This window comes from Neophocaena asiaeorientalis, unplaced genomic scaffold, assembly GCF_003031525.2.
Source record: "Neophocaena asiaeorientalis asiaeorientalis breed wild unplaced genomic scaffold, Neophocaena_asiaeorientalis_V1.1 scaffold293, whole genome shotgun sequence".
In the NCBI taxonomy this organism is placed as follows: Eukaryota; Metazoa; Chordata; class Mammalia; order Artiodactyla; family Phocoenidae; genus Neophocaena; species Neophocaena asiaeorientalis.
Window position 1 is genome coordinate 3,815,524 of NW_020173920.1, and position 25,005 is coordinate 3,840,528.

General features: G+C 35.5%; 1 protein-coding gene across 5 annotated transcripts in view; it reads left to right on the top strand.

Annotated features, from left to right (window-relative positions):
* DLG1 (discs large MAGUK scaffold protein 1) overlaps window positions 1–25,005 on the top strand; it is a 280,091-nt gene that overhangs the window by 173,238 nt on the left and 81,848 nt on the right. For all 5 annotated transcript variants that reach the window (XM_024752078.1, XM_024752079.1, XM_024752080.1 and 2 more), the window contains 2 exons: window positions 6,237–6,357; window positions 10,406–10,562. In XM_024752078.1, coding sequence (XP_024607846.1) covers window positions 6,237–6,357; window positions 10,406–10,562 — 278 coding nt within the window. The remainder of the gene's footprint in view (window positions 1–6,236; window positions 6,358–10,405; window positions 10,563–25,005) is intronic.

A 25,005-nucleotide genomic window follows, 5' to 3' on the forward strand; every position in this document is an offset into this window, starting at 1 on the left:
TGTTCCTTTTCTTTTGCCAATATCACACTGTCTTGATTACTGTAGCTTTTTAGGAGGTCTTGAGCTCAGGTAGTATCAGCCCTCCAACTTTGTTCTTCTGTTTCATTATTGGGTTGTCTATTCTAGGTGTTTTGCCTCTCCATATAAACTCTACGATCAGTTTGACAATATCCACAAAATAACTTACTGGTATTTTGATTGGGGTTGCATTGAATCTGTAGATCAAGTTGAGAAGAACTAATAACATCTTGACAGTATTGAGGCTTCCTATCCATGAACATAGGCTCTCTCTCGATTTATTTAGTTCTTCTTTGATATCTTTCATCAGAGTTTTGTAGTTTTGCTCACGTAGATCATTAGATTTATACCTAAGTATATCATTTTAGGGGATGCTAATGTAAATGGTAGTGTGTTTTTAATTTCAAATTTCACTTGTTCATTGCTGGTATACAGGAAAGCAGTCAACTTTATATATTAACCTTGTATAAAGGTTAATATATACAATATATATAATATATTTCAACCTTGCTATAATTGCTTACTAGTTCCATGAGTTTTTTTTGTCAGTTCTTTCAGATTTTCTACATAGACAATCATGACATCTACAAAGACAGTTTTATTGCTTCTTTCTCAATCTGCATATCTTTTGTTTCCTTTTCCTATGTTAATGCATTAACTAAGACATCCTTCACTTGCTCCTAATTTTAGTGGTAAAGCTTCAAGCTCCTCACCATTAAGTATTATGTTAGCTGTAGGATTTTTGTAGAGTATTCTTTTTTTTTTTGGCGGTACGTGGGCCTCTCACTGTTGTGACCTCTCCCATTGCGGAGCACAGGCTCCGGACGCGCAGGCTCAGCGGCCATGGCTCACGGGCCCAGGTGCTCCGCAGCGTGTGGGATCTTCCCTGACCAGGGCAAGAACCTGTGTCCCCTGCATCTCTCAACCACTGCGCCACCAGGGAAGCCTGAGTATTCTTGATCAGGTTGACAATACTCCCCACTATTCCTAGTTAACTGAGAGATTTTCGTATAAATTGATATTTTGGATTTTATCAAATGCTTTTTCTTCATCTTTTGATATGATTATGTGACTTTTCTTTAGCCTGTTGTTGTGATGGATCATATTGTTTTTTGAATGTTGAACCAGCCTTGCATACCTGGGATAAATCCCAGATGCTTGTGGTATATAATTCTTTTTATATATTGTTGGATTTGATTTGCTAACATCTTGTTGAAGATTTTTCCATTTATGTTCATGAGCGATGTTGTTCTAGAGGGTTTTTTCTTATGATTTCTTTGTCTGGTTTTGTTAGGATAATGCTGGCCCCATAGAATGAGGAAGTATTCCCTTGGCTTCTGTCTGCTGGAAGAGGTTATAGAGAATTGGTGTAATTCCTTTCTTAAAAGTTTGGTAGAACTCACCACTGAAGGTTATCATTATTGATTCAGTTTCTTTAATAGATATAGGCTTGTTCAGATTGCCTGTTTCTTTTCTGTGAGTTTTGGCAGATTGTGTCTTTCAAGGAATTGGTCCATTTCATCTAGGTTATCAAATCTCTGGGCATAGAGTTCTTCATAGTACTTACTATTCTTTTAATCTCCATGGAATCTGTAGTGATGTGCCTTCTTTCATTTCTGTCTTCTCTCTTTTTTTCTTAGTTAGCCTGGCTGGAGGCTTATTGATTTTATTGATCTTTTCAAAGAACCAACTTTTGGTTTTATTGATTTTTTTAATCTGTTGATTTCCTGTTTTTATTTATTTATTTTTAATTTATTTATTTTTGGCTGCGTCGGGTCTTCCTTGCTGCACGCAGGTTTTCTCCAGTTGGAGCGAGCAGGGGCTACTCTTCATTGCAGTGCGCGGGCTTCTCATTGAGGTGGCTTCTCTTGTCACAGAGCTCAGGATCTAGGCACGTGGGCTTCAGTAGTTGTGGCACGCAGGCTCTAGAGCGCAGGCTCAGTAGTTGTGGTGCATGGGCTTCATTGCTCCACGGCATGTGGGATCTTCTTGGTCCAGGGCTCAAACCCACGTCCCCTGCATTGGCAGATGGATTCCTAACCACTGCGCCACTAGGGAAGCCCAGATTTCCTATTTTTAATTTCATTGATTTCTGCTCTAATTTTTTATTATTTTTTTTCCTTCTGCTTACTTTGAATTTAATTTACTCTTTTTCTAGTTTTTTTTTTTCTTTTTCTAGTTTTATCAGGTGGAAGCTAAGATGATTCATTTTAGATCTTTCTTTTTTTTCTAATATATGCATTCAGCACTATAAATTTCCCTCTAAGCACTGCTTTTGCTATATCCCACAGATTTTTTTTTTTTTTTTTTTTTTTTTTGTGGTACGCGGGCCTCTCACTGTTGTGGCCTCTCCCGTTGTGGAGCACACGCTCTGGACGTGCAGGCTCAGCAGCTATGGCTCATGGACCCAGCCGCTCCGCGGCATGTGAGATGTTCCCGGACCGGGGCACGAACTCGTGTCCCCTGCATCGGCAGGTGGACTCTCAACCACTGCGCCACCAGGGAAGCCCCTATCCCACAGATTTTGATAGGTTGTGTTTTCATTTTCATTTAGTTCAAAACGTTTTTTTAATTTCTCCGGAGATTTCTTCTTTGACCCAAGTGTTATTTAAGAGTGTGTTTGTGTTATTTAATCACCATGTATTGGGGGATTTTTAGCTATCATATTTTTATTGATTTCTAGTTTAATTTTACTGTGGTCTGAGAACGGACATTGTATGATTTCTATTTTTTTTTAATTTGTTAAGGTATGTCTCATAGCCCAGAACATGATCTATCTTGGTGAACGTTATGTGGGAGCTTAAGAAAAATATGTGTTCGGCTGTTGCTGGATGAAGTAGTCTATAGGTGTCCATCATATCCAGTTGATTAGTGATGTTACTGAGTTCAGCTATGTCCTTCCTGATTTTCTGCCTGCTATATTTGTTCATTTCTGATAAAGAGGTGTGGATTAATCTATTTCTCTTTTCAGTTCTATCTGTTTTGGCCTCACATAGTTTGACCCTTTGTTGTTAGGTGTTAAAGATTATCATGTCTTCTTGGAGAATTGACCACTCTATCATTAAGAAATGCCTTTCTTTAACCCAGATAATTTTCCTTACTTTGAAGTCTTCTCTGTCTGAAATTAATATAGCTACTCCTGCTTTCTTTTGATTAGTGTTAGCATGGTATATCTTTCTACATCCTTTTACTTTTAATATATAGGCCTTTATATTTAAATTGGCTTTCTTGTAGACAGTATATCTTGGGTCTTGGTTTTTTGACCCACTCTGACAGTATCTGTCTTGGAATTGGTGCATTTAGGCCATTGATGTTCTAAGTGATTATTGATATAGTTGGATTAATGTCTATGATATTTGCTACTCTTTCCTGTTTGTTACCCTGTTCTTTGCTCCTGTATTTGTCATCCATTTTTTTCCTGCCTTTTATGGCTTTAATTAAGCATCTTGCGTGATTCTGTTTTCTCTCCTTTCTTAGTGTACTAGTTACATTCTTTTACTTTTTTTTAGTGGTTGCCCTAGAGTTTGCAATATACATGTATAGTAATCTAATTCCACTTTGAGGTAACACTACAGCTTTATCGGTAGTGTGAGTTCCTTATAATAACAAAATAATCCTAATTCCTCCCTCCCATCCCTTGTTATCAGTGCTGACATTCATTTCATTTATACATAAACATATATACAGACATAGTCGAATACAGTATTGCTATTGTTTTGAACAAAGTGTTATTTGTTAGATCAATCAGGAATAAGAAAAATGAGTTTTATTTTACTTTTGCTTATTTCCTTCATCAGTGCTTTTCCTTTCTTTCTGTGTAACTGAGTTTCTGACCTACTAATTTCCCTTCTCTCTAAAGAACTTCTTTTAACATTTCAAAAGGCAGATCTACTAGCAATAAATGTTCCCTCAATTTTTGTTTGTTTAAGGAAGTCTTTATTTCTTCTTCACTTTTGAAGGATAATTTCACAGGTGGGTTTTTTCTCTTAACACTCCACTGTCTTGCTTGAATGGTTTCTGAGAAGTCATATGTAATTCTTACCTTGCACCTCTATCAGTAAGGTGCTGTTTTTTCCCCGTGACTTTTTTTAGGGCTTTTCTTCCCTTTTTTTTTCATCCTGTAGTTTGAAAAGGATATGCCTAGGTGTAACTTTTCTTTGCATTTAACCTGCTGTGTTCTCTGAGCTTCCTAGATCTATGGTTTGGTGTCTGACATTAATTGGAGGAAATTCTCATCATTATTGTTTCAAAGATTTCTTCTATTCCTTTCTCTCCTTTTTCTCCTTTTGGTATTCCCATTACATATATGTTCCACCTTTTGTAGTTCTACCACTGTTCTTGGATATTCTGTTCTGGTTTTTACCCCCAGTCATTTTTTCTCTTTGCTTTTCAGTTTTAGAGGTTGCCATTGAGATATCCTCAAGCTCAGATTCTTTCCTCAACCATGTCCAGACTACTAGTAGCTCATCGAAGACATTCTTCATTTCTGTTACAGAGTTTTTGATCTCTAGTATTTCTTTCTGTTTCTTTCTTAGAGTTTTCATCTCTCCACTTGTATTGCCCATCGTGTTCTTTATCCATTAGAGCCATTAGCACATTAATCATTATTGTTTCAAATTCCTGGTCTGATAATTCCAACATCACTGACATATATGAGTCTGGCTCTTATGCTTGCTCTGTCTCTTCAAACTGTGTTTTTGCCTTTTGTGTGTCTTGTAATTTTTTCTTGATAGCCAGGCATGATGTACTGGATAAAAGGAACTGCTGTAAATAGGCCTTTAGTAATATGGTGATAAGGTGTTGGAGTGGAAAAGTGTTGAATAGGCCTGTGATTAAGTCTCAGTCCCTTGGTGACCTTGTGCCTCTGCAGTGCTCTTCACAGTGCTTCTCAGTATTCTCCCCGTTTCTGCTCCCTTAGGACAGGATGGCTAGAATTGGCTAGATTTGGTTATTTCCCTTCCCCCAGCTCTGTTGGGCTCTGACAAAACCCCAGCAGGTGAGGCTCTGGTTAAATAGTTTCTTCTGAGGACAGACTGTTAAGAAGAACAAAATGCTCGTAATATATTTCAAAATGGTTCCTTTTCCCCTCCTCCGGCCAGAAGCATGACAGAATTTTTCTCCAGTATTCACTGTGAGAACCTGTAGAGTTCTAGGAGGTAAAACTCACAAAAATGTGGGGCCCCTGATGATGGGGTCCCCCTGGAGTTTTTGACTCCCAAAGTCGTCCACACTGAGCCCCCAACAATTTGTTAATTACAGTTCAGGTTACTCTATCCCAGCACTTGTTACCACAGAGATTTCTGCTCTAGTAAGTTGTGATTTTCTGTATTCACCTTTCAGTGTCCTTAATTTGGGGGACAGTGTTTTGCCCTATGCCTTCTATCTTAAGCATCTAAAAAGGGTTGTTGATTTTTCAGTTTGTTCACCTTTTTAGTTGTTGTTAGGACAGAGTAATGACTCAAAGCTTCTTATATGCCAAGCTGGAAACCAGAAGTCCCTCAATTTATTCTAAAACTTTGTCAAGCATAGCTTTTTGCAAAGCTTTTGGTTTTCGTTATTCACAATCAGATTTTGAGTATACAGTTGATCATTGAACAACATGGGTTTGAACTATGTGGGTCCACTTATACGTGGATGTTTTCAGTACGTACTACGGATCTGCAGTTAGCTGAATCTGTGGATGCAGAACCATGGATATGGAGGCCCAACTATAAAGTTATATGTGCATTTTCAATTTTTTGGAGGGTCGGTGCTTCTAACCCCCATGTTGTTCAGGGATCAGCCATATATACTTTTTAAAAACATTAGTCTGCAAAATAACTTCTTAGAAAAATAAGGTTATTGTACTTAAGACTGATTTGGTTCAGTCTTTCCCATGACAGTTTTTTGATTAATCTTTCCTGGATTTCATTGTGCAGATCAGTTACTGTAACTCCAGTTACTGTAAAACTAAACTCCTTTTTAGTTCTGTTTTCTCAGAGAAACCAAATGGAATAAGTTTGCTTTACTGATCTGAATTTCTAAACTAGTTTTTACCTGGAAACTTGAGCTTCTCTAATTTTTTTACCTAATAAATAAATTTTCTCTACCAAATTCTATTATATAAATGAGCGAATGTGAATTATACATTAATTAACTTTGAAACTGATAATCCACAAATGTGGTACTAAATGGTATGTTTCCTTTTTCAAGTGCTTTTTACTTACTTTATTTTGAAGCTTCTTCTCAGCCTGTTGATAACCATGTTAGCACATCTTCCTACTTGGGCCAGACACCAGCATCACCAGCCAGATATTCACCTGTTTCGAAAGCAGTGCTTGGAGATGATGAAATTACAAGGTAACGAGCTGAATAGTCATCCTTCTTACATAAAGCCAACTATTAGATGGAGTTATAATTAGCCAACTAGGATAGTCACAATTTTCAGGACTAATTTTATTAGTAGGTAATGAACCTAAACCTTATTTTTTTTTTATTGGAGGGTTCATTGAAGGGCCATAAGTGTAAAAATATATTAGAGGGCTTCCCTGGTGGCGCAGTGGTTGAGAGTCCGCCTGCTGATGCAGGGGAAAAAAAAGTGAAAAAATATTTTAGATCTTTTTCACATTATTCAACATAGTAATATGATAATATGTTTGAACAGTTTGCTTTATAGCTTTTGTAGAAGTAAATTATGTAGTAGTACTTCATATTATAGTATTTAATGTTAAAATGTATGACAATTCATGTCATTTTATGTTTTTATTAATTGTATTACTGTTAGCATTATTATTTTTGAACCTTTATAATCATAATTATTCTTTATTTGTTAGACTCCTGACTCTAAGCAGTGATCTCTTAAATGTCAGATAGGGGTGTTTGTCTTTGTCCTCTTCTTCAGGAGTTAGCAATATTGAGAACTTAATTTAATAGGTGCTCAGTAATTGTTTTAGGATGAAAATTACTGGAAAGAATAGTGTTTGTGATTATATGTTTGTGGTGTGAATTCTCAAGGCTGCTAATCTTTAGGCTATGCTAGTATACTGACATATCATGGTCGTTTTATTGTTGCTGTTATTTTCTAATACTGCTTATTTATAGAAGTAAAGAGGAAATAGTTAATGGCTTATCTAGTCTTTAATCAGCATATTTTTCAAATTAAAAATATGTCATATTAGCATCTTGATTGCTGTTCCCCATCTTTTTTCACTACTTATCTGTTGTCTGGAATATTTGTTGGACTCTGTAGTATTACACAACAGGCCTACCTGTTTTCTGTATTCTTCTGTAAAAAATCAGGCAGTTGATTATTGAATATGTCTTCCTAAATGGTGAGTGTTTTATCACTCCCTTTTGATCATTATACTCCTTTGCCCAGATAATGAAGTACAGATATCTTTACTTCATATTAGAAGTTCTCCACAATTTAACCCTAAACAACTTTTCAGAGATTATATCGCATTACCAATAAAAAGAGAAAATAAAAGAAATCCCAACATAAACAGTTAATAATTCTAAAGTTCATTTTTTAACAGCTTTATTGAGATATGATTTACAAACCATACAGTTTACCATTTAAAATGTACAACACAGTGATTTTTAGTATATTACATTATAAATTTTTTAAATTGTGGTAAAATATATATAACATAAAATTTGCTATTGTAACCATTTTCAAATTGCGATTCAGTGGCATTAATTGCATTTATGATGTTTATGACCAACACCACTGTCTTTCCAAACCCTGTTCAGGACTTCTCTGCTGATCCAGTGATTAAGACTTCACGCTTCCCAGCTGCATAGCACAGGGAGATCAGCTCGGTGCTTTGTGACCACCTGGGAGGGTGGGAGGGAGACGCAGGAGGGAGGAGATATGGGAATATATGTATGTCTGATTCACTTTGTTATAAAGCAGAAACTAACACACCATTATAAAGCAATTATACTCCATTAAAGATGTTTTTAAAAAAAAAAAAGACTCCACGCTTCCAATGCAGGGGGCGTGGGTTTGATCCCTGGTCAGGGAACTAAGATCCCACATGCCGCATGGCGCAGCAAAAGAAAAGAAACAAACCCTTTTCATCACCTCAGACAAACTGTATAACGGTTATGCAGTAATTCCACATTTCCCTGTTCTCCCAGCTCCTGGTAGCTTCTAATCTACATTTTGTCTCTCTGAATTTGCATATGCTAAATAGTTCATGTAGTGGAATCTTATAATACTTAACCTTTTGTATCTGGCTTCTTTCACATAGCATAACAATGTTTTCAAGATTCATACATGTTGTAGCACGTATCAGAACTTCATTTCTGGTTATGGCTGAATAACATTTCATTATATGTATGTACCACATTTTGTTTATCCATTCATCTGTTGATGGACACTTGGGTTGTTTCCACCTTTTGGGTATTGTGAATAATGCTGGGATAAACACTGGCATGCACATATCTGCTTGCATACCTGCTTTTAGTTCCTTTAGATACATACCTAGAAGTGGAATTACTGGGTCATATGGTAACTATGTTTAGGTTCATGAGGAACCACGTAACTGTTTTCTGTAGCAGCCACCCCATTTTACATTCCCACCATCAATATATGAGGATTCCAGTTTCTCCACATCTTCAGCAACATTTGTTTTTTCTCTTTTGTTTTGTTTTATAGCCATTGTTATAGGTGAGACGTATTTCATTGTGATGTTGATGCATTTCCCTAGTGCCTAATGATGTTGAGCATCTCTTCAAGTGCTTATGTTATTTGAAAAATCAATTTATTTTCCTCTGGAAATACTATTGGATTTCAGCAGGGTAGTTTTTCATTATTATTTGCTAATGCAAAATTATAATTCATACATATGTTTTAATGTATTATAGGAACCCTAAACCATGAGTCCACAATCTAACAAGGAAGTAAGACCAGTATAGTGAAACCTGTCTTGTGCCCCTGATCCTACCCTGCTTCTCCTACATTGCCCTACCAAGTTAACTTCTTTCCTGAATTTTGGATTTGCTATTCCCTTTTTTCTTTCATACAGGTGTTTATGTATATATTTCCTAAACAACATATTGTTGAATTTTGCCATTTTTGACAAGAAAATACTCAGTGTAATTTTGTTAATACTGTAAGTGAACTGACAAAGGTGATGAATGATGAATACCTATGTATGACTAGAAAACACAGCTTTAAGTTTTGAGCAGACAAATATTTAAGAAGATTAATTCCACATTATATGGAAGGATCCCTAAAATACAGTTTTTAGAAATATTTACTTCTGTTAAGCCGTTTGTTACCAAAAGCTTTCTGCAGTGTTTTAGAAAAAGCAGATTAAATTTTTAAAATATTTACCAAATATGATACATTCTAATCTCAAATGATATTCTGTGATTCATCATATCTAAAACAGTCAGCTCTTGGAATTTTCATGGTCTTACTGGAAGATATAAATGGTTTTCACACAATTATGTATAAGTGGCAGCAAATGTGAAATGTTATTAGTGGTAAGATGTATTCTGATTTCAGAGATTTTAAATTGGGAGTTGGAGGGAACAAAAGAGATGCATCTTAGAATGGATGAAAAGCAGAGATAGGTAGATGAATTGGAGGGTTGTGACTTAAGAAATAAAACTATTTAATTACTTTATATAGAAAGTCTAGAGATGGGCTTTTCTAATATTTGTGTAGCAAAACTAGGTCCATGGTATCTCTGGGATTCTGCTGATTATCTTCATGATTGTGATATGTCCAAATCAGGAACAGGATTTTATAGTTCATTCTTTTGTGTGGGAGTGATTTGGAATAAGGAGGGGAACAAATACGCTTTGTATGGGGACAGAATATACTTTGTCCTTGTTAGAGTCTTTCTTTGGGAAGTGACAGTAAAATTTCCTGTTATTTCTTAGGGACCAGAATAGGGTCATAGCCTCACCTTAGCAAACGGGAGTGAAATTGCAGTGACTGGCATAAGTTATTCATGATTGATCCGTTTGAGAGTAGAAAGGGGGCCTTCCTACCTTCTCTAAGACAAAGGGATATCTGCCTTTTACAACATGTAAGAAGTAGAGACAGTGACTGCTTCTTAGGCAGTAAAGTGTGTGCAACATCAGCTTTTCATGAGTATTATTTTTTGAGTATGCTCTTTATATCATTATTTTTTAATTTCCACATTTTCTCCTTTTTATTTTAGTTTTATGTTTGTTAACAAGGATATTTAGCTTCTATATAAAATAAGGATTTTTCCTTTTAATTTCTAGGCTTGGAAAGAATCTCTTTACCCCAGAGTTTAGAAAACTTTAAATTTCATCTGACTTTTTTTATAATATGGAAATATGATTTATCAGTAGGGAATTCTCATTGATAGAAAGTCAAGTTCTCTATATGTTTTAAGGTATGCAATATTTTTTTAATTTTCAGGGAACCTAGAAAAGTTGTTCTTCATCGTGGTTCAACAGGCCTTGGTTTCAACATTGTAGGAGGTGAAGATGGAGAAGGAATATTTATTTCCTTTATTTTGGCTGGCGGACCTGCTGATCTTAGTGGAGAGCTCAGGAAAGGAGATCGTATTATATCGGTAGGATATGTTAATCAAAATAATGTTTTTATTATTTTAACTATGATCTGTTAATTATTAAACCTTTTGTTTTTTATATTCTAAAGTTATGGGAGATATTTTGGCTATCTTCTTCTAACATTTTACAACTTAATTGTAGAATTACAGTGTTGACCGGGAACATGTTCTGTATGATAGATTTTCTTTTGGTATTTGACTTGCTTATAAGAGATCAGTCTTTATGAATGTGCTTGAAGGAAGTATGTATTCTCTATTTGTTGACTGCAAGGTTTTCTGTATGTCTGTTAACTCATCCTTGTTACTTGCATAGTTCATATCTTCTTTATACTTCAATCTGTTATCGCCTTATCTGTTGTTTTTTTTTTTTTTGCGGTACGCGGGCCTCTCACTGTTGTGGTCTCTCCTGTCACGGAGCACAGGCTCCGGACGCGCAGGCTCAGCAGCCATGGCTCACGGGCCCAGCCGCTCCGCAGCATGTGGGATCTTCCCGGACCGGGGCACGAACCCGTGTCCCCTGCATCGGCAGGCGGACTCTCAACCACTGCGCCACCAGGGAAGCCCAACCTTATCTGTTATTAAAGGAGACTTTTTAAGCTTATCTGAATGGTGGGTTTAACAGTTTTTCCTGGCAGCAATTATTTTCCTTATATCTTTGAAACTATGTTACTATGTGCATCTAATTTTAGAATCAGCATTCCTTCCTGGTGAGTTGAAATTTTTTACCATTAGGTAATGATCCTCTTTACTTGTAATAATGGTTTTTACCCTAGGAGCTATAATGCCTGATATTACTGTGGCTATGCTGACTTTTTTGCTTGATATTTGCCTCATCTTTTCTCCATTTTTTACTTTCAGTTTGTGTCTGTGCTTATGTGGCTATTACCCATACAATTTTAGACTAAAACCTTATCAGTAATTCAGCTGTTCTCCCAAATGACTCAGATTTGGGGAAACCTTAATTATAATGGAGCTGTTTCTAGTATTTTACTTCTGTTTCATTTTTATATCCCTCAAACTTAGTCATTTTTCTTTTTGTTTTTGAACAGCTAATCCAAGTGTTCTACAATTTTTTGTTCATCATCCTTTCTTGTATCTTACTTCTTATGTGTTTCTCAGCAAGTCACTAATAGCATTGGGACTGGATTCATAGTATAGGACTGTCTTGATCACTGTAGAAAATTTAGCTTTTCTAGCTCCCATCCTCATGCTAATAGAACTCCTTAGTTATTTCATAAAGCAAAAATGTCCCTCAAATATCCAAATGCACCTTAGTGGGAGCTCTTAGATTGTTCCTTTAGCAGTGATTTCTTGATAGTAATTACTCTTAGCATTTACCTGGAACTGTTTTTAATTTGCCCTCACTTATAAATTTAGTCTAGAACTCTATGTTGACAAGTGTTGTCTCTCAATACTATGAACATATATACTATCTGTCTGTCTTATACTATCTGTCTTCTTTTGTTGTTGTTTAACAAAAAAGATCACTCTTTGTTGTTTGTAGGTGATTTCTTTTTTTTTTACTGATTGCTTTTAAGTCTCTTAGTCTTTGGTACACTGCAGTTTTACTCAAATGTGTCTGTGTCTAGCATTTTATTTATTCTATCTGGAATTCGTTATGCTTGCTGAATCAGAGGAGTCCTGTCTCATCAATTCTGGAATCTTAGCCATTATCTTTTTAAATTTTGCCTTTCCCACATTTTGTGTATTCTGTCCTTCTTGAACTCCTATGAGAGGACATTACCATTCTGTTCTCCGTGTCTTTTAATCCCAATTTCATATTTATCGACTCTTATCTCCTTGTACTTAATTTCAGTCAGATCTGTTTTCTAGCTCATAAATTTTCTTCATCTGTATCTAATCTGCTCTTTAGGCTAAAACTAACTTTTTCATCTTCAAAGTACCATTTTCTTTCTAGAAGTTCTTTCTAATTCCTTTTCAAATCTTCCTTGGTGGTTTTGCGGGAGTCTTGATTAAAGTTTCTTATGTTCTTTTAGGTCTTTCTTTTAAACCTATTTATCCTATACAGGCATACCTTGAAGATATTGCAGGTTCAGTTCCAGACCACCACCAAAAAGCAGATATTACAATAAAGCAAGTCAAACAAATATTTTGGTTTCCCAGTACATGTAAAACTTATAATTATACTATATTGTAATTTATTAGATTAGCATTATATCTTAAAAAACAATGTCCATACCTTAATTTAAAAAATACTTTATTGCTAAAAAATGCTAACCATCATCTGAGCCTACAGAAAGTCATAATCTTTTTGCTGGTGGAGAGTTTGAAATATTGCAAGAATTATTAAAATGTGACAGAGACACGAAGTGAGCAAATGCTGTTGGAAACATGGCACCAATAGACTTGCTCAAAGCAGGGTTGCCACAAACGTTCAATTTGTAAAAAATGCAAAGTACAATAAAGTGAAGCACAGTAAAATGAGATTAGCTTGTATTCTATAAATAATAGTTCTGTTTTCTGAAGTTTGTAGGTATCTAATACATGTTACTTTACGGTGACTTAACAGTACATTGTTTTCCTATGTTCTAAATTTTTCATTGTGAACTTAATGTCAGTAGTACTTTATGTACTTCACATGTGGGTATTCAGTGCTGCCTGAATTGGGGAGTGGTATTCTTTGAAAAATATCTTAAGTCGATTGTGGTAGACTTGGGAGCATCATTCTTATCATCATTTTTCCATTGAGAAAACTGAAGTTTAAAGGGTGATTTGCTCATAGTAGCTAATAAAACCTAATAAGTGGTATAGGCAGGATTTACCTTAACCACTATATTATGCTACGTCGTTTTGTTTTTAATTAAAAATTTAAGTAATGCTTTCTGAAATTTTGGGATCTGAGATATAGGGATAAAACCTATATCCTGGGTCAGCAATGCTATTCAGTATTGATAACTATTTTAAATCATTTTTTCAATATAAAGTAAAGAAAATCAGAAAGTACTCTTCAAACTGAAGATATATGTGGCTGGAACATGATAAGAAAAGCATTCCAAAAATTGGATCTTTTATTGCAGTTTTCAGATTGCTGTCCCTCTTGCCACCTGATCCTTCCCTGCACATACTTAGACATATCATCATATTCCTGCAGCCTACCTTTTTGAGGATCCTTTATAATTCAAGACAGACTGAGTCCAAGACAGAAAGAAGGTGGCTAATCATTTACAAAAGAAGTAGAGCTCTTTCTGGTTTTAGCTGTTCTGAGATATTGGTATAACTAACTGATATTTGAATGAAAGTCTTGGGAATTTGAGTCTTCAAATAAGCTATGATACTTTGTTAAGGATTATAGTACTACAATTTTAGAAAATAAAGGAAATTATTAATATGCAGTGCAAGTAAATGAAAATTGTACCCATATGCTTCAGGCTACAGCAACTAAAATAGCATAGTACTACCCCAAAATAGTGATTATTGGAACAGATTTGTGAAGCAGAAATACACCTTAGTTATAGTGTTAGAATGTTGAGGGCCTTAAGAGACCATCACTCTTAACCATAACAACCAAAACCATCTGGATAAGTTTAGAAAAACTAAACTCATCAGAGAACTGAGGATTCAAAGTGACCTAAGTAAAGTAACTTCCAGATAGTAACTAGCCCTACATAGAAGAGAAGACACCCATGGCAGCTGCTGCTTGGAAGACCAGTGGGAGAAAGAGAAGGGTTAGACGGGGATAGTGAGGAACCAGCCAAACTTTACCCCAACACGTAATGGCCTCAGTGGACTGGTGAAACTGATAAAAAATTCTGGGACGCGCAGAGCAAGTCCTTACCTACCTGCCAACTCTTTTCCATGGGTTTTCACTAAGACCTCAGAGCTTGTAAACCAAAGGTTGTGAAACAACAGGGAATTAAGAAAAAGTTATTACTGAGTCATACAGAGCATCCCAAAATACAAGGCACCTGCCAGTAAATAGGGGACCTTGAGCAGAAGATCTGTGAAAACTAATCTCAGCAACTCCATACTTTGAGCTGCTCAGGGATGAGAGTGGGGCAAGAAAGCTGAGAAAAAGCCCTCTGAGGCAGTGTGGACAGAGATACCTCCAAGAAATAGCAAGCCTGGGACAGGTCTAGAGAGCAAAGAAAACTTACCAGCAACCTCAGAAGCTGGCAGCAGGGTTATAAAGGTGTATGTTTGTGTGTGTGTGTGTGTGTGTGTGTGTTTGTGTGTGTAATGAGATGAGATCTTTACACCAGTAAAGGGAATTTTACCAGTGCTCATAGCCTAAGCACCTCAGAAAGAAAAGTCTTAATTCTGCTCTCAAAACATTTGAAACTAAACTTAAAGCTACAACAAAATCCAGTAGCAGCTCAACTATAGGTCATATAGATACAGCTGCCCCACTCTAGTGGCCTGGCACAAGGGTTATTCCCAATTCTGGAATTAAATATTATTTATTTTTTATTTCAACCTCTACTGTTATTTTATCCAAAGTGTCTACTTTATAATTAAAAATTACAAAACATGCAAAAAAGAAAGAAAAGCTGGTTGTCAAGACAAAACAGTCAGTATAAGTAACTTGAGAAAAAGCTCAGATGTTAGATTTATCAAACAGGTATTTTAAAATAAGATAAAATGATGATAAAAATACTAAAGGATATAGGAGTAAAGGTAGACAATATGGATGATAAGATGGGAGAATTTCAGCAAAGATATAGAACATATGAAAAATGAGTCACATGGAATTGCTAGAAATTTTTTTTTAACTATCACAAGTGAAAATTTTGTCTGAAAGGCATAACAGCACACTGGAATCTGAAGAGGGAAGAATCAGTGAACTTGAACATAGGTCAAAGAAAATTTCTAAACTGAAACGTGAATCAGGAGGGGTGGAGGGAAAATCAGGGAAGAAAAGTAGACCAGAGCATCCAAGGTCTATGGAAGTAAAGAGGAGATGTCAGACATAAAGAGGAGACAGAATCTTTGAAGACATAATGACAAAGAACTTTCAAAAACTGATGAAAGATATCAACCCACAGATCTGTGAAGCACAGCAAAGCCAAGGCAGAATACATGCAGAGGAAACCAGACCTAGATACATTGTAAAGTGCTAGAAAGCTATGCTAAAGAGCACATGTTAAAAGTAAACATAGAAACACATTACATATATAGGAACAGTACAAATGACAGCTGGATTCTCACTGGAAATACTAGAAGACATAAAGGAATGGAACAGTATCTTTAAAGTGGTGAAAGAAAAAACCTTCAACCTAGAATCCTATATCTCCTGAAGTTAGTCATCAGAAATGAAGTTGAAATAAAGACATTTTCAAACAGATAGTATATCTTAGAGAAGTTGTTCTTGACAGACCTACAAGAAATACTAGAAGAAATTGTTCTGGTTAAAGAGAAATTATATCAGATGGAACCTAAATCTGCAGACAGGAGATAAGAATAACAGAAGGGGTAAATACCTGGATACGTATAAAAGGTACATTTTTTAGAAAATAATTTTACATGTTTCATTATAAGATGATTGGCTCTTTAAAACAAAATAACTGCATCGTATTGTGTGAGTTATGGCATATGTAGAAGTAAGATATAAGGCCACCAAAGCACAAATAGAAAGGGGGAGGATGGTTCTTATACAGTTTAAGAAGTGGTGTAAAATTAATTGAAAGTAGCCTGTGATAATTTATACTTGCATGTTATAATCTCTAGAGGAAACACTAAAAATACTCCAAAAGGGTATAGTTTATGTAAGTCAATACAGGAAATAAAATGAAATATGAAAAAATACATGCTTCCTCCAAACAAAGGTAGGAAAGGAAGAAAAGACAAGGTAGAAAAAAGCAGTGCCAAGGTGTGAGGTTAAAATGCAACTATATTAATATCTACATTATAGTTAGCACTTTAATTAAGATGCAGAAATTGTCAGCTTGGTTCAAAAAAACCAAGACCCAAATATAGACCCTTTGTCAGAAATTCACAAAGATTCATATGTTGTAAGTAAAAGAGTAGAAGAAATTATGCTATATAAACAACATATGAAAGATGGTGTGACTATATTCATATGAGACAAAATAGACTTCAAGGCAAATGGTGTTATTACTGAGAGATTTTATAATAATGAAAGCATCATTTCTTCAAGAAGACATAACAGCCCTCATTGTGCATGTACCTAGTAATCCTTTCAAAGCACATAAAGCAAAAATTCCCAGAACTAAAGAGAGAAATGGACAAATCTACAGAGTTGGGGATTTAAACACCCTCTTCTATAACTGGTAGAATAAGTAGAGAAAAGAAGAAAATAGCTTTAGCCTTACCACTCATCATCTATAAAAATTAACTTGAAATGGATTGTAGAACTAAACTTCTAGTAAAAAACATACAAGAAAATCTTAGTGAACTTGGATTAGTCAAAGATTTCTTAAATGGTACCAAGGGACCAAGTCAGTCCAGTGGTGAAAGGAAAGTCTTTTTAATAAATGATGCTGAAACAGCTGGATATCTTTATGGAAAAATACAAATTTCAACTCAGTCTTACTCCAGATATAAAAATTAACTCTAGATGATTATAAATCTTATAAATCTAAGTGTGAAGCCCAGAGCCATAATCCTCCTGGAAGAAAACATAGAAGGATATCTTTGCAACCCTGAGGTAGACGACAGTTTCTTGGACAAGATTTGTTAATCACTAACCATAAAAAAATGTGCCATTAAGAAACCAAATAGGCAAGCTATACAATGGGAAAAAATATTCCCAGTACATATATCTCACAAAAAACTTATATCCAGAATATATAAACATCTCCCACAAAGCAGCAGTGAAAGGTGAGTAACTCAATTTAAAAATGAGGGGAGATTTCCCTGGTGGAGCAGTGGTTAAGAATCCGCCTGCCAATGCAGGGGACACAGGTTCAATCCCTGGTCCGGGAAGATCCCACATGCCGAGGAGCAACTAAGCCCATGTGCCACAACTACTGAGCCTGTGCTCTAGAGCCCACAAGCCACGACTACTGAGCCCGCATGCCACAACTACTGAAGCCCGCACCCTAGAGCCCATGCTCCACAGCAAGAGAAGCCACCACAATGAGAAGCTTGTGAACCACAACAGAGAGTAGCCCCTGCTCACTGCAGCTAGAGAAAGCCTGTGCGCAGCAATGAAGACCCAATGCAGCCATAAATAAACAAATAAATTTATAAAAATGAGGGGAATTCCCTTGTGGCGCAGTGGTTAAGAATCCACCTGCCAATGCAGGGGACACAGGTTCAATCCCTGGTCCGGGAAGATCCCACACGCCGCGCCGCAAAGCAACTAAGCCCATGCACCACAACTACTGATCCTGTGCTGTGTAGCCTGCGAGCCACGACTACTGAGCCTGTGCGCCACAACTACTGAAGCCCACGTGCCCTAGAGCCCACACACCACAACTATGAAGCCCGTGCCCTCTAGGGCCCGCGTGTCGCAACTGCTGAGCCCACGTGCTGCAACTGCTGAAGCCCACGCAGCTGGAGCCTGTGCTCTGCAACCAGAGAAGCCATCGCAGTAAGAAGACCGTGCACCACAACAAAGAGTAACCCCTACTCGCTGCAACTAGAGAAAACCCGCGTGCAGCAATGAAAACCCAACGCAGCCAAAATAATAATACTAATAAATAAATGAGCAAAAGACTTAAACAGATATTTCACAAAACAAGGTGTATCAGTGGCTTATAAACACATGAAAATTTACTTAACATTAGGCATCAGGGCAATGCAAAAAACACAATGAATAAACAAAACAGGGTTAGAGGAATTTTGGTGGGAACAATGTCACTTTTTTACATCTTGATTGTGGCGGTGGCTATACAACATACACAGTTGTCAACACTCTTACCTGTAAACTAAAAACAATTACTCTATTGAATGTAAATTATGCCTAAGTAAAAACATTTTTAAAGCCATAGTGAAATACCATATCCTATCCAGTTGAATGGCTAAAGAAAAAATAATGATGACAACAAACATTAGAGAGGATGTGGAGCAGTTATAACTCTTATTCTTTACTGGTGGGCATGTAAAACTACACAACCACTACAAGAACTTTTGGGGAAGTTTTAAAGAAATTATACATACACCTAACCTTATCACCCAGATTTTATCCAAGAAATCTTATGTTTACACTATAACAGGAATGTTCATAATAGCCTATCCATAATAAAACTCAAACAGCATGGATGACATTAAAACACATCGTGTTGAGTAAAACAGAACACACCACAAAAATACATACTGTGTGATTCTAATTATAATCATGTGCAGGCAACACTAATTTGTATTGATAAGTCAGAACGTGGTTGCCACTAATTGTCCTATTATAAAGAGGCATAATGGAGATTTCTGGGTTGGTTGATGGAAAAGGTATGTTTGGGGTTTTAGTTTCATGGGCATATACAGTTGTCAAAAATCCTTCCAACTGAACTGTTTAAATTTGTACATTTTATTGCTTGTAAGTTATACTGTAATTTAAGTTTTAAAAATAATTTACAGTATAAGGGCAAATTAGTGATAAGGAATGAATTTTTAAAAAATAAATGTTGGAGAAATTAGCTAGTTGCTTAGCGGAATAAAATTAGCTTAGAGCCTCACTTCACACCTTGTGTCAAAATTAATTCTCAGTTGGCTTAGAGGTATGTGTGAAAAACTCAAAACAAAAATATATGTTTTTTAAATTGTCCATGTGGGACCTCTTTATGTGTGTTACTGTCACACTGCTAGAATATGTTACTTTGATGAACACAACGTGGTTCACCCAGAACTTTCCCAATTTTAGCACTGAAAGCCCCATGTCTAGAAACCCCTTTAGGCTAAGTTTTAAAACTGAAAGACCCAGACCCTCCCAACCAGTTGCTTGCGCTAATGTTACTGTAAGTTAAATTCAGCCTTCTGTTTGTCAGTATACATCCATAATCTTAAATATTTTAATGGTTACTAAGCTGCTCTAGGGAAATACCTGAGAAGCAATAGGAAAGACCTTAGGAACAAGAGAAAAACATGAGAAAAGATATTCAAAACTAAAATAAAACCCAGAAACACTTATTTATGTACCTCTTTACACAAAATTTAGCTATTTTCAGTCTTCAGCTTGTATCAGGATAACCTCAAGGCGTTATTAAAAACAGATTCCTAGATTCCATCCCCAAAGTTTCTGATTCAGTATGACTTGGATAGGATCTGAAAATTTATATTTCTTACAAGTTTCCGTGAGATACTGATGTTGCTGCTCCTGGGACCAAACCTTGTGAACCACTGTTCTAAAGACATCCCTGTTATTGATGTTCTTAATGATAACCCACATTACTGAGAAAAGCATAAATATTTGGGAAGGCAGGGAAATAATAATTTTTATAAAATATTCCCTTTGATATATTTAATTTTGTTGAAGAAAGAAGCTTTTTAAGTTAAGATTTATTATTGTACAGATGTTGGACAGTGCATTTTTCACTATGGTATAAATGGAAATATTACTGTTATTTCCAGTGATGACAAGCATAGGGCAGGATATAGTTGATATTCCCTGAAAATTTAGAAACATGGAACATGACCCAAGAGAGTTCAACAGAAATTCACTCCTTCATAAAAACAGTGAGAAAAGTGGCCAAAATTGTTTTTAGAATAAACTTTTTCAGAACTCTGGAAATTAACCAAAGACTGACAGCCATTCAGGAAGTGTTTACTCAAAAAAAAAAAAATTTGCTGAATCTCTGTAAGAATGAGCTTTGTAGAATTTTAATTTGCCTAAGTCCCATCCCTGGCTCTCTATCACCACATTAGCCTTGAAAAATAGCCCACCTTTTCAGTGAGAACCAGTGGCCCAACAGCCACTAGAGAGAGCAAAATGGTGGTAGAATGTTCAGAGCTTCTTTTCCAAAGAACTGTCATAATTTGACCTGTCTGGGTTCTTGGAACATCCTTTTTGAAAGGTTCCCTGTATTTGACCTGATTCAAAGCTCCACCAGTGCAAAAGCCTTTTCCCTTGGGGTAATTGCAAAAACAATTACAGGCATATTATGGCTGCCTGAGACATTGGTAACAGTTGGGGCAAACAGTAGACTAATCAAAAACTTAAAAGGAAAAGGTAGGGAGTGAACTCTCCATAGGACCTTTGAAAAGCTCTTACACTTTGGAATCTAGGAGGACACATGCATGGTCTTGGATTGTGTGCCTGCTCAGGAAAGACCTGAAAAGGCCCTAAACTCTCACCTCTTGCTGACCGTGAGACTCTGTGCAAGAAGGAAGTGAAGATTAAGGCAGAATCATCAGTTGCCTAGCTGATTGTTGAAGACATTACCCAACATGTGCACATTTAATGAAGTCTCTGTCCAGTCATTAACTGACCACTCTGCTAATCAGGCAGACACTTCACTGGCACATACAACAAAGAATACAAACCTTACAGAATTCAGAAAAGTCACCAAACAACTACTATAACAAACAGCAGTAATATCAAGCCCTGGGTAGGAGGACAGATCTTATACCCAGAATTGCTACTTTATATTATTTTAAATGTCCGGTTTTCAACAAAAAATTGAGACATGCAGCAAAACAAGAAAATATACCCAGGGGGAAAAGCAATCAGTAGAAACTGTAAGGAAGCCCAACACTATACTACTAGACAAAGATTTTAAATCAGATATTTTAAATATATTCTAAGAACTAAAGGAAACCATGTCTAAAGAATGTAAGGAAAGTATAGGAACAATAACGCACCAAGTAGAGTATGTCAATAAAGAGATTTCTTTTATGAAAAAGAAAGAAACAAATTCTGGTGTTGAAGAGTACAATAACTGAAATGAAGGGGAAAAAATCCTCTAGACAAGTTCAACAGCAGATTTGACCTGGCAAAAGAAAAAAATCCGCCAACTTGAAGATATGTCCGTTAAGACTACCCAGACTGAAGAACAGAAAGAAAAAAGAATTAGGAAAAATTGTCAGAGGCTCAAAGACCTGTGGGGATACTGTCAAGTGTACCAATGTATGTAAAATGAAGTCAGAATGACAAGAGAGAGAGAAAGAGGCAGAAAGAATATTTGAATAAATAATGGCAAAAAACTTCCCAAATTTAATGAAAAACGTTGTACACATCTGAGAAGCTCAGTGAACTACAAGTAGAATAAACTTGAAGAGATGTGGACCACAGATAAATCATAATCAAATATCAAAAGACAAAGGGGGAATCCTGAAAGCAAAGAAAAATCACTGATTACAGGGAATCCTCAGTAAGATTAACAGTTGATTTCTTGTCAGAATCATGGAGGCCAGAAGGCAATTCTGAAAGAAAAAAGCCATTGTCCAAGGTTTCTATACCCAGTCAAACTATCCTTCAGAAATGAAGGACAGATCTGAGTCCCAGGTAAACAAAAGCTAAGGAAGTTATTAATCTCCTTAACTTCTCTTATAGACAGTAAACCTGCCCTACAAGGAGTACTAAAGAGAATCCCTCAGACCAGAAAGAAAGGACATTAGAGAGTAGCCCAAATCCGTATGAAGAAATAAAGAGCACTGTTAAAAGTAACTATATAGGTAAATGTAAAACAGCATAAGTGCATTTTTTGTTTGTAACTCTTTTTTTTCTCCTTTATAATTTAAACAACTAAATAAAGCAATAATTTTAAATCTGTGTTGATGGGCACACACATACTGTATAAAGATGTGATTTATATGACAGTAGTATCACAGGGGGTATAGAGGGCACAGAATTATAAGAGCAGAGTTTTTATATACTATTGAAACTAAGTTGGTGTTAATTCAGAGTAAATGGTTATAAAATGTTAATTATGATCTAGAGAAACCACTAAGCAAATAACTCAAAATATATATAATTTTTTTAAAGGGTATTAAGATAGTACAGTGGAAAATACCTATTTTACAAAAGAAGTTAGTAATGGAGGAATAGAGGAACAAAAAAGACAAGGTGTGAAGAAAACAAATAGCAAAATGGATGGCATAAATCTTTTTTTTCGATAAATTACATAGAAGGTAAATGGGTTAAATACTCCAACTAAAAGACAGATATTGACAGGGTAGATTTAAAAAGATCAAATTATATACTTTCTACAACAGACACACTTTAGATTCAAACTTCATTGAAAGTAAAAGGTTGAAAAAGATATGCTATGCAAACAGAAACCAAGAAACACATAAAATGGCTATACAAGTATCAAACAAAGTAGACTTTAGGAAAAAAATTATTTCTCAAAATCTAAGGACATTTTATAATATATGTGTTATATAGATTATGTGTGACATATAGTTATACATATTGTGTAATTGTTGATAAATTTCTAGAAAGACATAAACATTTGAAACTGACTCAAGAAGAAATGGAAACTATAACTGTAGACCTGTAACAATTAAGGAGATTGATAATCAAAACTTCCCACAAAGGAAAAAACCCAGGACCAGATGGCCTCACTAGTGCAATCTATAGAACGTTTAAAGAAGAATTAGCACCATTCACAAACTCTTCCCCCAAAAGGGAATAGGTGTGAAGAACACTTCTCAACTCATTCTACAAGGCCAATATTATTCTTACATCAAACCAAACAAAGACATCACAAGAAAAGAAAACTACAATATCCCTTACAAATTTATATGTAAAAATCCTCAACAAAATAGCCATCTGGATTCAGCAGATAAAAAAAGGATTGTACACCAGCATTAAAAAAGGATTATACCCCATAACCAAGTGGAATTTGTCCAAGGAATGCATAGTTGGTTCAACACAGGGATAACCAAAGTAAAACACCGTGTTAATAGAGTTAAGAATATAAGCCACATGACCATCTCAACAGAAAAAGCTCCTGTCAAAAACCAACAGCTTGCATCTTAAAAGCACCAAACAAATTAGGAATAGTAGAGAACTTCCTCAACCTGATAAAAGATGTCTATGAAAAACTGATAACTTATGTCACACTAAATGCTGAAACACTGAAAGCTTTCCCTGTGAGATCAGAAACAAGACAGAGGTGTCCACTCATGCCACTTTTATTCAACATTGTGCTGGAGTTTCTAGATTGGGCAGTTAGGCAAGAGCAAGAAATAAAAGCTTTCTAGATTAAAAAGGAAGAAGGAAAATTATCTCTTATTTGCAGATGCCATGATCTTATATATAGAAAATCTTAGGAAATGCAAAAAAACTATTAGAGATAATAACCAAGCTCAGCAAGTTTGCAGGACAGAGAATCACTATACAAGAAACAGTTGTGTTTCTAATATACCAGAGTTGAACAACCTGAAAGTGAAATTAAGAAAATAATTTTATTTACAGTATCAGAAAGAATAAATTTAACAACGTGGATGAACAAAATATGGAATATCCATACAATGGGGTATATGATTCAGCCATAATAAGTAACAAAGTACTAAAACAGGCTAAAACAAGGATGAACCATGAAAACAAGCTAAGTGAAGAAGCCAAACACAAATGGCCACATATTGTAATCTTCCTTTTATATAAAATGTACAGAACAGACAAATCCTTAGAGTTAGAAAGTAGAATAGTGGTTGCCAGGGTCTAAGGGGAGAGGGAAGGGGGGAATGAATGTTAATGGGTAGTGGGTTTTTTGGGGGTGGGGGCTGATGAAAATGTTTTGGAATTAAAGCATGGTGATGGTTGCACATGCTTGTGAATGTAGTGAAAAACACAAATTGTACACTTTAAAAGTTTGGATTTTATATAAATTGTATCTCCATAAAAAAGTGACCCTAAGTCTGTTTACATGATATGTTTCTCAGCACCAGGATTTCTTCTAAAATATCCTTGATAATGTATTCCATTAAAATGTTTGGCGTTATTTAGGAACATTTTTAATTTGTAGTCTTGTTAACAAATTATTCTCCTTTGAATCTATGTAGGTTGTTTTCAGATCTTTTCTGTAACAAAGGGATCCAGTGCTCAGGAATAATTCATTAAAAATTGTGATCTTTTCTAAAATAATCTATGAAAGTTTGTCTACCTTTTATATTCTCTAATTTTTTCTGCTAGAAATTAGGAGGATTTTCTTTATGTTCAATATAGAACTATTTATACATTGTGTTCAGTTATTCTCTAATAAGATATTAAGCTAGAGATATTCTCTAATAAAGCCACATTATGTTACACTTGTTTAGATTAAGGTTTTTGGATCTTGATTTTCATTCAAGAGGTGTCTGTACATTTTAACTTAGTTACACAGTAATATCCTTTATAGATAATGTAAAACATCAGGTCTTTAAATGTTTTACATTAAATATTAAAAATGTTCTTTTATGTAAATTTTATGATCCCAGGAATTTCTGGGCTATAGTCAAATTTTCCAAAATTGGTATGTAATTTTTAACAGGTCTTAGATTAGACATCAGTGAAGCAGGCTGTCATACTAAAATTGTGTGACAGTTCTTCTTTCCAAAAATATTCAGTAAAGGTCCCAAACATTACTGTATTTTTTTTTTTTTTTTT